The 15,260-nt window shown below is 48.2% G+C and overlaps 1 protein-coding gene across 3 annotated transcripts in view; it reads left to right on the top strand.

Moving 5' to 3' along the window:
- The window catches only part of TBC1D17 (TBC1 domain family member 17), a 53,470-nt gene that overhangs the window by 24,168 nt on the left and 14,042 nt on the right, over window positions 1–15,260 (top strand). For 2 of the 3 annotated variants that reach the window (XM_088462573.1, XM_088462575.1), the window contains exons 6-11: window positions 579–690; window positions 10,397–10,558; window positions 10,780–10,911; window positions 11,113–11,216; window positions 12,269–12,363; window positions 14,896–15,012. In XM_088462573.1, coding sequence (XP_088318699.1) covers window positions 579–690; window positions 10,397–10,558; window positions 10,780–10,911; window positions 11,113–11,216; window positions 12,269–12,363; window positions 14,896–15,012 — 722 coding nt within the window. The remainder of the gene's footprint in view (window positions 1–578; window positions 691–10,396; window positions 10,559–10,779; window positions 10,912–11,112; window positions 11,217–12,268; window positions 12,364–14,895; window positions 15,013–15,260) is intronic. The other variant, XM_088462574.1, reaches the window with a different exon arrangement.

The following is a 15,260-nucleotide window of genomic DNA, read 5'->3' as shown; positions in this document are numbered from 1 at the left end:
ATGCTTTCCTTTGGCGCATGCGCAGTATCCTGAAATCTGCGATTTGCATTTGACTCAGAATCAGACCCGTCACTGGCAGGGGTTGGGGGTACATTTGTGACACATCTGCCTGGGCAGTATTATGGTACAGTGGAAGATTCTGCAAGGTAAGGCTCGGGTACACTTTGGGGAGAGGAATGGAAGTAGTAGGATAGTGAAAGGTTAGAGAATAACGGTGAGTGAAGAGTTAAGAAGTGAGGAAATGAGGGTCCTTGGTTTGGTATGTGCTGGAAAGACAGACTAAGGTGGAATCGATGACCGTAGATAAGAAAGGGTTATTGTATTGTCACCCAGTTTATGACAGTGTAAACGCTTGTCCGGTGTTACCGCTGCTCGTCTGCGTTGTGACGTTTCTGCAAAATCTAATATTTGAGAAGCAGTAACCAAGCAGTGACTTTTACCAAGCAGTAACTTGAAGCATTTCTTAGACATGGGAGTGCGGTTACCCGGAAAAGAAGAAAGATGTTAATCTAATTGTACAGAAACGTCCTTACATTGAAAACAATCTTAAACACTGTTTTTGCTGTTTGTATCTCCAGCTCCCCGAAGGACTCTCGCCTGTTCCTGGTCTATCCGCATGACTCCCATGCTCTGTCCCACTCGTTCGATGAGCTGCAGCTGTTTGACGACTGCTCCTCTGACTTGGTGTCTGTAAGTCTCATACTCACATCTTTATTACCTTCACATTTTCTCCCTGAAACACTGCACATATATCACAGGGATGTAGTTTATATCCCTGTCGGTGGGGATGCCGGCTCTCGTAATGCCAGCGCCGGTATCCCGACACCAGAAAGAATCCCGGCCCCAGCATCCCAACCGCCGGCATCCAAATGTTTAGTATCGGTGTAAGGGGAGGGATAGGGTCCGTGGGAGAGGCAGCGGGAAGGGGGGATAGGGTTAGGATACTTACTGACAGGTGTCATTTCTGCATTGTATGTGACTTTATGCTAGCGCTGTCTGTATTTCTACTCATTCTGTCAGACAATATAACTATACCTTTTCTTTTTCGGAGCCCTTTTAATACAAGTGTTGTCAGGGTGGTTATTTTACCTCACATTTAAATATATATATATTTATTGTGTGGTTTTGTCACACTTCCCTCATTGCTATGTCTGTAAGTGGGCATTATGTGCAATATTCTGCTCCAGTCCTGCTGTCATGCAAATCATGTGCTGCAGGACTGGGTGAGGGGGACAGTCTCAGAGGGATTATGTGTGAGGTGTTATAATCCTCCAGGCCCTTCTGTAGTCCCAGTCACTTTGCAGGAGCCTCCATGGGCGTGCTTTGCTCAGGCATTGACAACCATGGTGGGGCGGTGGGCTGCACCCCCTGTGTTTCCCCAGATGGGGTTCACACAGCTGGCGATTATGCCCTCACAAGGCCTGCCTTTACAGATTTCACCCACGCAGGTTGTCTGTGCCTCCTCCATGGGTAGATATGCTGTCTAATACTGTGCAGACCCTGGCAGATACCTCTGTTACCCTCCAGGCTATGCTGCAGGGGGATATACACCTTAGACCGGCCAAAAGGCCTATGCCGTCATCCCAATCTACACAATATGATGACCCTGATACCGGGGAGATGATAGAGGAAGATGACGCTGAGCCCTCTCAGGGTGAGGAGGAGTTATTTTCCAGCTCTGATATGTGCTGTCCGTTCGGCCCTAGTTATAGAGGAGGACGAACCACCAGCTCCCCGGTCAAACATGCACTGTTCAAGGAAATACTGCAGAAGTAGTCCTTATCTGATCAGCTAGTGGAGCACATGGAAGTGGCGTGGAAATCACCTGGGAAGCGATTTCAGCCTCAAAGACGCCTGGCTTATGCCTATCCTTTTCCTGAGGAACATTGCACTAAATGGGAATCACCCCCTGTGGTGGACACTCATGTGACGCGCTTAATCAAAAGTGCTACTCTGCCTCTGCCTATGCGGTGACCTGCGTGTGCATGCAGCCTTCTGCCTCCGGTCTCTGGGGACAGACCGGAGGCGCTAGCAGTGGCGAAGGGCTCCCCCTCTCTGGAGGATTACCCCGCGGGTCCACTAGACCAACAGGAATACATTGCGGGAGCCGGCATCCCGTGGGTTAATTGCTAGCCAGGGGAAGCAGCCTTCCCTGTCTAGCGGCTCCTCCCCTCAGCTCAGCGTGCCTTTCCGCTCGGGTCTGGTGACGCTGAGCTGCATTCCTGCTGTGGCCACTCCTCCTCTGAGGTCTCCGGCGGCCATCTTCCCTGGCAGCATCGCAGATCTCTCAGGCAGCGTGCGGACCGGTCCTCCTATGTACCTCTCCCCTGCGTGGACAGCATACACAGCACTATAGCTCTCCCAGACACTGAATCTGGGCAGGTTGATTGTAGTGACAATGTGCAGTGAGTATTAACTTTCTGCATTGTATGTGACTTTTGCTAGTGCTGACTGTCTGTGCTTTATTTCTACTTACTGTCAGTCTATACCTATCCCTTTCCTTCTCCTACGGCCCTGGCAGGTGTGTGTGGGAAGGGCTTTTCTTGAGTATCTCTCTTATATAATTTCATGCACTTGTGACGTCGGTCACATACAGTTGTCTGCAACACGGTGCCATATCTTTGGGCTTGTGTGCTGCATGCTTGTGGGTGCGCCAGGAGTAAATCACTGAACTTCCATATTGTGTTGATAGATAATAAATATATGCTGGCTGTGTGTGTGTTATATATATAATATTATATATATATGTATGTGTGTGCGTAATATATATATATATATATATATATATATATAACAAACAAACTTAATGGCTGGCACTCCACTTCTAGCATTGGAAATGCCCTGGTGCCCCCCACAGTGTTCCCTAAGGAATAAAAGTCTATTCTGACTGAAACATCGAAAAGGATTGACACAGGTGTTAGTGTATTCTTTTCTTTGCAAGACACGTGAGTGCAGCCATTTATCTTTATTTGTGTGTGTGTGTGTGTGTGTATATATATATATATATATATATGTATGTATATATATATATATATATATATATATATATATATATATATATATTCTCATGTCTGACGAGGAAGTTGAGCGCTCCGCGGCTCCCAGTCTGTTCTCCTGCAAGCGCTGCGTTGCAGGTGTTAATCAGGAGGATTTATCACAGGATGGGCTGTGCGGTGCCAGCAGTTACCTGGTCCCTCTAACCCCCCCAATTTCGGGACAGGACCCTCCTTGGGCGGTGATTTCTCAGGTGCTGGCTTCCATCGTGGACCGTCTGGCGGTCCCGACTGCCCTCCCCCCTAGGGGATTACCCCAACCAGCCATCCCCCCTTCTCAGGGTATACCGCATCTTTTGCAGTCTCCCCCTGGGCTTCAAGCTGTTAGTCCATATGCGTGGTTACCTAGGTATATTCCGTCCCCTCCATTGACACATCAGTCCGTCATTCCCTTTCAGGGTCTACCTCAGGCGGGTCAACCACCATGGGTGGATGTGTTCTCCAGTTCAGTCCAGAACTTGGCGGCCTCGTCTTCAGCCTTTTAAACTATGCTATGAACTGATAGGCCTCAGAAGGCGTCTAAACACCCTGTTATGTCATCCCTGTCTGCGCAAGTATCAGACTTTGAGGCGTCCTCGGATGATGGGGAATTGCCTGAGGACTCTGACTCGGATTCCCCGCTCCGGGAGGTGGAAACAGGTCATTGCAAAAAGAGGGAAACCCCGCCTGCGGTGGATTCTCATGTTACTCGCTTAATCAAGAGCGCTACCTTGCCTTTGCCGTCCATTTCATCCCTAAAGGATTCCACAGATAGGAAAGTGGAGACTTGTTTAAAATTGATTTATTCTCTCTCAAGGGCGGTAGCCCGTCCGTCCATGGCCATCTCTTGGGTGGCTAAAGCCATTGAGAGCTGGGCCAATGTACTGGAAGATACTTTTCCTGAGGATGCTCCGGAAATGCAGAGAGCTTTAGTGGGACAGATGAGGGATGCCGCTTTCTATATTGGAGAGGCGTCTTTGGATGCCAGTCTTCTGACTTCCCGAGTATCGGCTGCAGCGTTGTCTGCTCGCCAGTCTTTGTGGCTGCGTTCTTGGAGAGCGGATGCGGATTCCAAGAAAGGCCTGGAGGCTTTACCCTTTAATGGGGAGATATTATTTGGCCCAGACCTGGACAAAATTGTGGATGGCTAAGTCTAAGTCAGTTTTTCTACCTTCGGCAGCTGCACCTTCTAAGGCTAGGACCTCTGCGTTTCGGTCCTTTCGTTCTCAGGGAAAGTCCAAGGGACAGTCCTTCCCGAGGCAGTCGGCGACCAAGGCTGCCCCTAAACCTAAGAAGCAAGAGTGGAGTGCTAGAAGCCCCACTTCCAAGCCGGAGGATAAACCTGCCTGATGGGGGATCCCAGAGTGGGAGGCCGACTTCTTCAATTCGCCCAGTGCTGGTACAACACCACCACGGATGCCTGGGTTCGAGTAGTGCTCTCTCAGGGGTACGCCCTCTCCTTTCGTCACAGACCTCCCCATCAGTTCTTCTGCACAAGTCTTTCTCAGGACAAGACCAAGGTCTTGAAGATTCAGGAAGCAAGGGGTCATTGTTCCTGTTCCGCCTTCTCAACGTGGGACGGGTTACTATTCTACTCTGTTTCTGGTGCAGAAACCCAATGGATCTCATCGGCCTATCCTCAATTGAAAGTCGCTGAACAAGTTGCTCAGAGTACCTAAATTCAGGATGGAGACTTTGCTTTCCATCATTCTGGCTATGGAACCTGGGGATTACATGGTCTCCTTGGACATCCAGGACGCCTACCTTCATGTTCCTATAGAGCCTTCACACCAGCGGTATCTGAGGTTTGCTATATGACAACCCCACTACCAGTTTAAGGCTCTGCCCTTTTGGCCTCTCCAAGGGTATTCACCGAAATTATGGCAGTCATGGCCGCCCATCTTTGGAGCCAGGGTATTATATTATTATTATTATTATTATTATCCTTTTATTTATATGGCGCCACAAAGGTTCCGCAGCGCCTTACACAGTACATAAATGAGCACACAAGAAAAACGGTTAATAGTAATATAAGACAATACAGGACAAGGACATGTTTTATAAACAAAGCTGCATAGCACAAGAAGCAGGACATGAGCAATCAGGTGTTAGGTGCCGTTGTGGGGAGTTAGGAGTAAATGATACTATAAGTAGGGGGAGGAGAAGCACGTGAGGGAAGAGGGCCCTGCTCGTGAGAGCTTACTATCTGCCGTATCTGGACGACCTCCTATTGCTGGCAAGCTCTCCGGAGGTACTTCTACAACATCCACACCTGACGATCGCTTGTCTGCAAGCGCATGGGTGGCTGATAAACTGGAAAAAGTCCTCCCTGATTCCTTCACAACGGATGGTTAATTTTGGAGCCCTGCTGGGATTCTCATCAGCAAAGGATCTTTCTGACTCCAGAGAAGATTTCTTCCTTACAACTGCGGGTGCGCAGTTGCCTGAAGAGTTGCCGAGTGTCGTTCACTCGGCAATGAGGGTTCTGGGGTGCATGGTGTCGGCATTCGACATGGTGGAGTATACCCAGTTTCATTCCAGGCCCCTGCAGGGGCTGATTCTATCCAAATGGAACGGGTTACCACACCGGATCAGGACTCATATGCTGGTGTTGTCTCCGGAGGTGCGCCTGTCGCTTGCTTGGTGGCTTCAGGCATCACATCTCAACAAGGGTCGCCCCTTTTGGATCCCGGACTGGGTTCTGCTCACGACAGATGCCAGTCTCCGGGGTTGGGGTCCAGTGACAGGTCCACTCTCACTTCAGGGCCTTTGGACTGCGGAAGAAGCGGTTCTCCCATCAACATTCTGGAACTTCGGGCCGTATATAGGGCCTTCCAGTTGTCTTCGAGGAAGAGCCGTGCAACTTCAATCCGACAATGCCACCATGGCGGCGTACATCAACCATCAAGGGGGGACTCGCAGTCGAGCAGCGATGTCGGAGGTGTCTTGGTTTTGAGTGCCAGCTTCCGGCCATCTCGGCAGTCTTCATTCCAGGAGTCCTCAATTGGGAGGCGGACTTCCTCAGCCGTCCCGAATGCATTCCGGGGAGTGGTCGCTTCTCCCAGAGGTATTTCAACTACTCGTGGACAGGTGGGGACTGCCGGAGGTGGATCTCATAGCCTCCCGTCACAATCACAAGCTGCCCGTGTACAGGTCCAGGACAAGAGATGCCGGCGCAAGCCTGATGGACGCGCTGTCAGTGAAATGGACATTTCAGCTGGCGTATCTATTCCCTTCGATATCCCTGCTGACTCGAGTTCTTCGGAAATTCAAACCGGACAGAGGCACGCTTCTGCTGGTGGCTCCGGCTTGGCCCAGACGTCCTTGGTACTCCGATCTTCAGAGCCTCTCCATCGACGCTCCGTTCCCTCTTCCTCAACTTCGGGACCTGTTGTCTCAGGGGCCCTGCCTTTACCGGGATCTGGGTCATCTGTCTTTGATGGTGTGGTTCTTGAGACATCCGTCTTAAGGTCCTGGGGTTTTTCAAGTTCAGTCATCAGCACAATGCTACAGGCGCGCAAGCCTGCTTCAGCCAGGATTTACCACAGAGTGTGGCATACTTATTTTCAGTGGTGTGAGTCCAGAAACTACGATCCTCAGGCGTTTCGTGTTTCTAGGGTTTTGGCATTCCTTCAGTCTGGTTTGGACCTAGGCTTACGCCTAGCTTCTTTGAAGGTTCATGTGTCTGCACTATCTGTGTGGTTCCAGCTTAGGGTAGCTACTCTGCCTGATGTCCGCACCTTTTTCCAGGGTGTTCTCAGGATTCAGCTTCCCTTTTGTTCCCCCAGTGGCTCCTTGGGATTTGGCGGTGGTACTTCGGGCGCTACCGGGTCCTCCATTTGAGCCTCTTGAGTCGGTGGAACTCAAGTGGTTGACGGTTAGAACTGCTTTTCTCCTGGCGATTGCTTTGGCCAGGAGGGTGTCAGAATTGGGGCGCTTTCCTGTCGTCCTCCTTTTCTGATTTTTCACCAGGCCAGGGCGGTGATTCGCACTCGTCCGGGGTTTCTACCTAAAGTGGTTTCTAAGTTCCACATTAATCAGGAAATTGTTGTACCAGCCTTTCAGTCGTCTGACCTCTCGGCTGGTGAGGCTTCTTTGGATGTCGTCCATGCTCTCAAAGTTTATGTGGACCAGACTAGTTCCATTCGGAAGTCTGATTCCTTGTTCGGTCTCTTTGGTTTTCACAAGAGGGGTTGGCCTGCTGGCAAACAAACTTTGGCCCGTTGGCTTCGTTTGGTTATTTGTGAGGCTTATGAGCAGAAGGGTTTGCCTGTTCCGGTCTCTGTTAAGGCTCATTCTACTCGGTCTGTGGGTCCCTCGTGGGCTGCTAGCCATGGCGCCTCGGCTGTTCAGCTGTGTAAGGCAGCCACGTGGTCTTCCATTCAGACCTTTCTGAGGTTCTATGCTTTTGACACCTGCGCCTCTCAGGATGCATCCTTCGGGCGCCGGATTCTCCTTTCAGCAGAGGAGCGTTCCCAACCCTTAGTTGAACTGCTTTGGGACATCCCCAAGGTCAACCCTGTGGACCCCTTATGGACCCTGAAGTAGAAAACAAGAGATATGGTAAGAGCTTACCTTTGTTTTCTGTTTCTGCAAAGTCCATAGGGCGCCCGCCCTGACGCTCCTGGCTTCATATGGGCTATGTGGCTAGTCACCAGTTTTCCATCTCCCTTTCTGTGAGTATGGTTCTTGTGTGTTCCAGTCTTCCTTCTCCCTGTTTTTCCTCCTCCAGCCTTGGCTACTTGCCAACTGAGGTGCCTGTGGCTCGTGGGTGGAGTATGGCATCCTGGGAGCAGCAAAAGCTTTAAGTGCGTGGTGCCCGTGGATCCAGATCCAGCTATACCCTCCAAGGTCAACCCTGTGGACCCTATGGACTTCGTAGAAACAGAGATAACAAAGGTAAGTTCTTACCATATCTCTTGTTTTTCGTTCTGGCCATAGCTTCTACCATAAGAGTGTCGGACTTGGGGGCACTTTCTTGTCGGTACCCATTTCTGATATTTTACCAGGACAGGGCGGTGCTTCAGACTCGCCCTGGGTTCCTTCCTAAGGTGGTTTCCAGTTTCCACATCAATGGGGAAATTGTTGTGCCAGCCTTGTCTCTGGACCTCTCAGCGGGTGAGGCCTCCTTGGATGTGGTGCGGACCCTCAAACTCTATGTGGACCGTACAAGTTCCCTTCGGAAGTCAGACTCCTTGTTTGTCCTTTACGGATTTCACAAGAAGGGATGGTCAGCCAATAAACAGACTTTGGCTAGATGGCTGCGTATGACAATCTTTGAGGCTTACACTCAGGAGGGCCTTCCTGTTCCGGCCTTTGTTACCGCTCATTCTACTCGGTCTGTCGGTCCCTCGTGGGCAGCTCGCTGTGGCACCTCAGCTGTTCAGCTTTGTAAGGCGTCCACGTTTTCTTCTGTCCAGACCTTTTTGAGGTTCTATGCATTTGATACCTTTGCCTCTCAGGATGCTTCCTTTGGGCGGCGGATTCTCCTTTCAGCACAGGAGCGTCCCCACCCTTAAAAGGACTGCTTTGGGACATCCCCAGGGTCTCCCTGTGGAGCCTATGGACTCTGAAGAAGAAAATGAGAGATATGGTAAGAACTTACCCTTGTTATCTGTTTCTTCGAAGTCCATAGGGTCCACAGGGCACCCACCCTGACGCACCTGGCTTCAGATGGGCTTTGCTCTGGTCACTGGTTTTCCGTCTCCTTCTATGTGAGAATGTGGTTCTTGTGTGTTCCAGACTTTCTTCTTTCTCTTTTATCCTCCTCTGGCCATTGGCTTGTTACGACCTGAGGTGCCTCTGGCCCAGGGGCGGGGTATAAGTAGAGGCCCGCCCAAACAGCACGCTGTATTGAATAGCTTCGGGAGCTCCCTCCCGTCGCTATTCAGCATCGCACTGAATTGAATTCCCGCCAATGAGATGCAAAAGATGAGCTTATCGTTTTACTTAATATGAGCTGCCGGAATACCGTCACCATACAACGGTATGGCTGTGTATGCAGAGACAGTAGAGAAACATTATTTTCTCTATGGAAACTGTGGTCATAATTCTTGAAAAATGATGCAAGTGTGAAATTGCACTGAATCTAGCGCATTTGACACTTACTACTTATTATACATACATACTGTCGGGGGCGTATCTATAATGGGTGCAGGGTGTGCAGGGAAAACGGGCCCCTGGGTCCAGGGGGGCCCTGCACCGCACACCCTGCACCCATAATAATACTTACCTCTCCGGAGTCCCACGTCGGCGCGGGGGTCTGGCACAGTGAAATGACTGGAAAATGCCCACGGCGGCCATTTTCCCGTCGTTTGCGCATGCGCAGAACAGGGAAAATGGCCGCCGCGGCCATTTTCCCGGTTACCTGTGCATACACTATAGACTCTGGGCACACTCTAGTGCCAAGAGTCTCTAACTCTGGCGCTTGCCCCTGCATACTGTATACTACTTATTATACATATCCCTCTTGGTCCTTAAACCTCCAATAAATAAAAGTTTTACAGCCTTTTCAGGTCTGTCCACACTGAACCACAGTATACAGCAAAACCAGCGTGGAGGGTCAGCACAAAGTAATACAGTAGATTATGCTTCATTTCATGCCTTTGATTTGACTAATGTAAATAGTAAGGAATAAAAATATTATTGTTATAGGACTTTACCTGTATTCTTGTATGTATGCTTGCAGAGATCACATTTCAGTACTATTTGCCATAAATGGTCTTCTTCTTTGCTCAGTGTTCCTCACAAGTTCTCGCCGAGGGGAAAGCGAGAACTGTGATGTCATTGGGGGTGTGGCATAATGTACTAGGAGGCAAGGCCAGGTTCACAAAGGATAGAAAATAAAACCAAATAGGCAAAAGGGATTGCATAAAACGGCCTAGGAATTAAACCTGTTTATTGGTAATGCCCCTTCTTCCAGGGCACAGGATCAGAAATGATGGACTGTTTCAATGATGGCTGTTCCCAAAACTTCACTGAAGTTATTTGATGTGTCCAAGACGACATCTAGTAATCTGCACCGCCCACCTGTAAATCCCACAAAGTATCATGTATTTGAGCTGTGCCAGATTTCACAATTGCACAGGCTTTAAGCTTGTCATATTTTACATATAGTCATCATGTCCTGTTCATTTGCAATCAACAAGGCTGTATGTATCTTTGCCCCTTATAGTATATACAGTACCTATGAAATGTAGAAAGATGCCTAATGCACATGGTCAATCTCTGAAGAAGGTATTTGAGCCCTACCTGGTTAATTATATATTTTTTTTTAGCTAAACCATAGATGTGATTGGACCCAAAAGGCAAACCTAGCAATGCTTGTATGAAGTATAAAAATGACCCATGTTTTCATATCTCAGAGATTTTTCCAGGATCCCTACTCCGCAACCTTTGGGGGTTTCTCCAAAGTCACCAACTTTTTCCGTGGAGCCCTGCGACCCCACGAGGGCCATCACCAGAGACCCTTATCGGAAATGGCGGTTGGATTGGAGGACGAACCAGGTTTTGAGGTGATCACATGTGTAAGTATTCTTGCCCTGGATTTATTCTCTCTATAATATATAGCTTTTTTTTTTTTTTTCTTTAGCCACTGGGGTTTTTCATAGGATATTGAGTGAGGTCGGGTAAATTAAAGGGCTTTTTGTAATTACATCTGCTTACCCTGGAGTTCAGTCTGTTAAGTGATATGGAGAGTCTAGAGTGTTATTGTGGGTTTCTGACAACAACAAAAAATCTATTGCAGCAAGTTGAGTTGGGTGAGCGCCCAATCATACAGCGCCAAGCACCTGTCAGCGAGCAGGAATGGGAATCCTACATTGATTCTGAAGGTCGAGTGATAGATGTGGAAGGCGTGAAGAAGAGGATATTTTCTGGGGTGAGTGTGGCTGAGGGATTTAGGTCTTCACACTGCAGTATTCACTGCAGACAATGCTCTAAACCATCTGCTGCGTTCATGCAGTTCCTCCTCTGCTCACAAGATGGAGCTGTTTTACAACAGAGAGATGGTGAGAACTCACTGCAGATATAGAACACTGGGATTTATTGAATAAAATACATCTTGTTTACTTGCTTTTAGGGCTTGTGTCCAGTGCTTCGAAAAGACGTCTGGAAATACCTCCTCGGTTATTATCCCTGGGATAGCACAGAAGAAGAGAGAAAAGCTTTAGTTAGGAGAAAAACGTAAGCAAGTCTGCAGATTGCATGGTGTCTGTGAGACCCCTTGTGGTCTGTGTAGCTACTGCAGTGTTTAAACGGTCAATGTGAACCCGTGCCTGCAATCATCTCTTTGCCCTCAGTCTCTTGGAATAAAACTGTCGGTGCCATATGAACATGTACTGTATACTATAATAGAGCACATTTTCTGGGTTTATTATACAGATTGATCATCATTAGTTTTTCAGATTTGAGCGTGAATCTTTCTCCAACAAAACCCCAAAATAAACAACCTATGCACTACCTGTGGTGCACATGTCAAAGCAATGGCACTCCTCCACCTTCAGTCCCCTGCTATCCAGCAGGTGTCCTATGGTTCTTTCCGCTCCTGAAGATTGCCTCTAACTACAGCTGGAGTGCGGAACCCAACACAGCAAGCAGCAGCTTAATGCGCAGTATGTCCGTGACTTAGAGATTGCAGTTCAAGCCACGTACATGGGGGGCAGGTTGTCAAATTGTAGTTTAAACGCCAGTTAGCTGAGCTGGCTTCCGCACACTAGCTGCACTGAGACACAACCATGGGGAGAGGAAAGAACCACAGGACGTTGGCTGGCTCACAGCACAGGATCTGCTGAGTATTCTGTTATATTATGTGCTGCTCACGAGCAGACCATCGTTTTTGGTTTGTGTTTTGTTTTTTTTTCAATATAGAGAACATATTTAAGGTATTTACCCAATAGGTATATTTAAATATATAGCTAATGCAGGAATATAGAAAACTTGTATCGCTTTCATAGAAACAACTAGAATTAGCCCTTTTACCCCCAAAGCTAAACCCTTGTCTTGTGTGGTCTTTATACCACTACTCTGATTTAATATGTAATCGTCCTCCTTCTCCGTAACACACTGCAAAACAAATCACTGTCACACAGCTCTCTTCTGGGGGATTTAGGGTTAACACTCTCTCCCACACGTAAACTGTAACAGCACCAAGCAAGCAGGGCCATAGCATGGGCTCGATGCCATCTCCATGGGGCACTGTGCAACACATGTTCCAGTGTTTGTCTTGCTGATTCCAGGGACGAATATTTCCGTATGAAGCTACAGTGGAAATCTGTGAGTGAAGATCAGGAGAAGAGGAATTCTCTGCTGAGGGGTTACCGCAGTTTGATAGGTCAGTGTAACATGACTGATTTTATGCTTGCTTACTGCAGGATGATCCAGAAACCCCCCAGTCTGGTAGTAGCTTTACTCGAACACAGGTGGTGAGAGCATGCTTTACATAATGTATACAAACGTATTCACCTGGCAGAACGACAGTACAAGCTGTATGATGTTCTCTTAGGGCATCCCGGGAGCAGATAAATAGACAGCAAGTGACAGCACACGCTACGGTTGTCAATCAGTTTTAAGTGTAAATGTGCTCATGCACAGAGGTTGCTGAGTGTACTAACCAGAATCGCCAGGCCAGCCAGATCCTGGCATGCACCTCTAGTGCTGTCATTCGTCAGAGGCGCCAGTCCGACCATTGTGAATCTGAAGTGACATCACCACACGGTGGGACACACTCGAAACTCTGCCTTAAATCTGCCCACGGCTCTTACTGCTAGTGAAAATAAAGGCCTATCGGTATCCTAAGCAAGGGAAGGACCTTATTGTATCTCAACTTACAAGACACTGTGACTTCCTATGCTGCTTCCCACATAGAGTATAACAAGTCTATTCAAATAATAGTATCTCAATGCACCTAGATAAGCATTAACTGCTTTCCTGCACTTCTCTGTATCAGTGAGAAGAAGCTGCTGAGTTACTGGCCCTGAATCACCATACACAGTCTGTTCTTTACAACCTACTGTAAGTCTACATAGTCTTGGAGGTAGATAAGCCTATTGGATTTACTGTGCCTGATAAGGGCATGAATGGTTCCATGTGTATGGAGAGAATACGGAGAATATTAGTTCTAATGCAGTGTCGGGATGAGCATCTTCCCAATGAAGGACGTGTACACTCTCCGGATTTACTAGTCCCAGCAAGGAAGAGAGGAGATAGATGATCAACCCATATGCTCTTATAGCGCTGACGAGGAAATACAGACAAAAATAGGGGCACTTTCCACAACCTATGTATGGTCAAAGGCTACAACTGCTAGAGGACTGATGTACCAAAATCCAGTCCCACTCCACCTGCTCGCATAAAAGCACCATACTCGAGGTACACCAGTAACTTGGCCTGATCTCAGATAGCTGGCGTGTGCACCCTTTGGTATGGGCACCGTGGTATTGAATCACCCTGGTTCATTTGGGAGTTCCTGAGGAATGTTTAGCATGATCCCTCTGCCGCAATCGTGGCATTGTCCCTGGCAGTACTAACTACCTGGAATTAAACACACTAGAGACCAGAACTTGTATCTCTGAGTGCTGGTGCAATCACTGTTGGGATGGCCAGTAAGATAGCAGAGGCCCACTGAACCGGATGTATATGTGAAGCCTTTGTTTAATGCACATCGGGATGTAGTTAATAGACCAGCGGACTAAATGCCGCCGGTCTATATCCCGACACCAGAAGACCGGCAAGGGACAGAACATAGGTGTCGAAATACCGACGCCTATCTTCATCCCGACGCCGGAGTGCCGAAGGACGCCGGACCGAACTAGGTGAGTCTGGCCGTCCCTAGCACTTAGCCGCAGGGGGGGGGGGGGGGGGGGTGGATAGGTTTAGGCACCCCCCCCCCCCAGGAAGGGTTAGGTTAGGGGACGGGGAGGTTAGGTTTAGGGTGCGAGGGAGGGGGGGTTAGGTTTAGGCACCCCTGTTGCTGACTTAGGGCTAGGCACCACGACGGGAGTTTAGGGTTAAGCACCCCTAAGGGAGGGTTAGGGGGGGAGAGGGGAGGGTTAGGTGACTTACCTGCCGATTTCGGGATTTCCTCCTGTCGGGCTGACGCTGTCGGGATTTGAACCGGCTGCTATACAGCCGCTGGCATTTCAGTCCCATTCCTGCACATTAACAGATGCTAAGGACCTTAATGTCTTGTTAATAGCTACCAATCTGGTCATATATGTCACCCATAGGCTGTTCTGAGCATAGAACCATAAACTGATAACCGGTGCTTCTGAAACTATTGGCGGCTTTGACCAATAGTTTTAAAATGGCAATAGGAATAAATTCTAAACAAGCTCTGGTTTAGCATTACAGCCTCTTTAAAACTATCAAAGCCACCGATGATCAGTGGCTTAGACAAAGCGAGCCTTAATCAGTCTATCCACTGGTCTCTATTACTTCAAACTCAGAGACTATATACAGCCAATACAGTGTATTGTATAAATGTGACTGTATTGTATATATACATTGTCTCTTGATGGTCACACCGTCTATCTTGTCTCAGTGGGCACTATAATCAGGAGTGTTATGCTGAGCTCCATAAGATCCTGGAGCTTGGAACATTTGGGACGTGGCTGTGACTGCACAGTGTTACAGCATAAGGACACGAGACCGGATGTGCATAAGCCTCAACACTGCGTGATAAGGCATGGACCCTTGTGGTCCCTTCTCTGCTTGTTGGGTTACAGTTTAAAATTCGAGCATTAATTGGACTGTAATAAAGGTGCAAGATTGGTGACTAATGGGTGTGTGTTTGTCTATACAATATTATAATGAAAAGTTACTTTTGTGTTAATGGCAAAACCTTTACTATGTCTTTTGACTGCAGAAAGGGACGTCAGTCGTACTGACCGGAACAACAAGTTCTATGAGGGAAATGACAACCCAGGATTGGTTCTTCTCAATGATGCATTGATGACTTACTGCATGTTTAACTTTGATTTAGGTATGTACCTTTTTGTCCTTTTATCCTTGACTTCACATAGGAACTTCTCATCTGGGTTTTTTGGAAGTGTATTACACAGTCCAGTTAGAGATGGGGCTATACACTGAATGGACATTGGGGAAGGGGAGGGGGGGGGGCTTGTTGTGACATCTAGGTAACCAATTCCAGGAATAGCAGCTCATCTTCACCAAAGGTGCTACTGATTACTTGGTTGGTGATCGCTACTTCTGATTGGCCACTGTAATACA

The sequence above is a fragment of the Taudactylus pleione genome, unplaced genomic scaffold (genome assembly GCF_031769625.1).
Source record: "Taudactylus pleione unplaced genomic scaffold, aTauple2 ptg000051l, whole genome shotgun sequence".
NCBI classification, from domain to species: Eukaryota; Metazoa; Chordata; class Amphibia; order Anura; family Myobatrachidae; genus Taudactylus; species Taudactylus pleione.
Note: the sequence above shows the minus strand (reverse complement) of the source record. Positions and strands in the feature narration are given on the sequence as shown.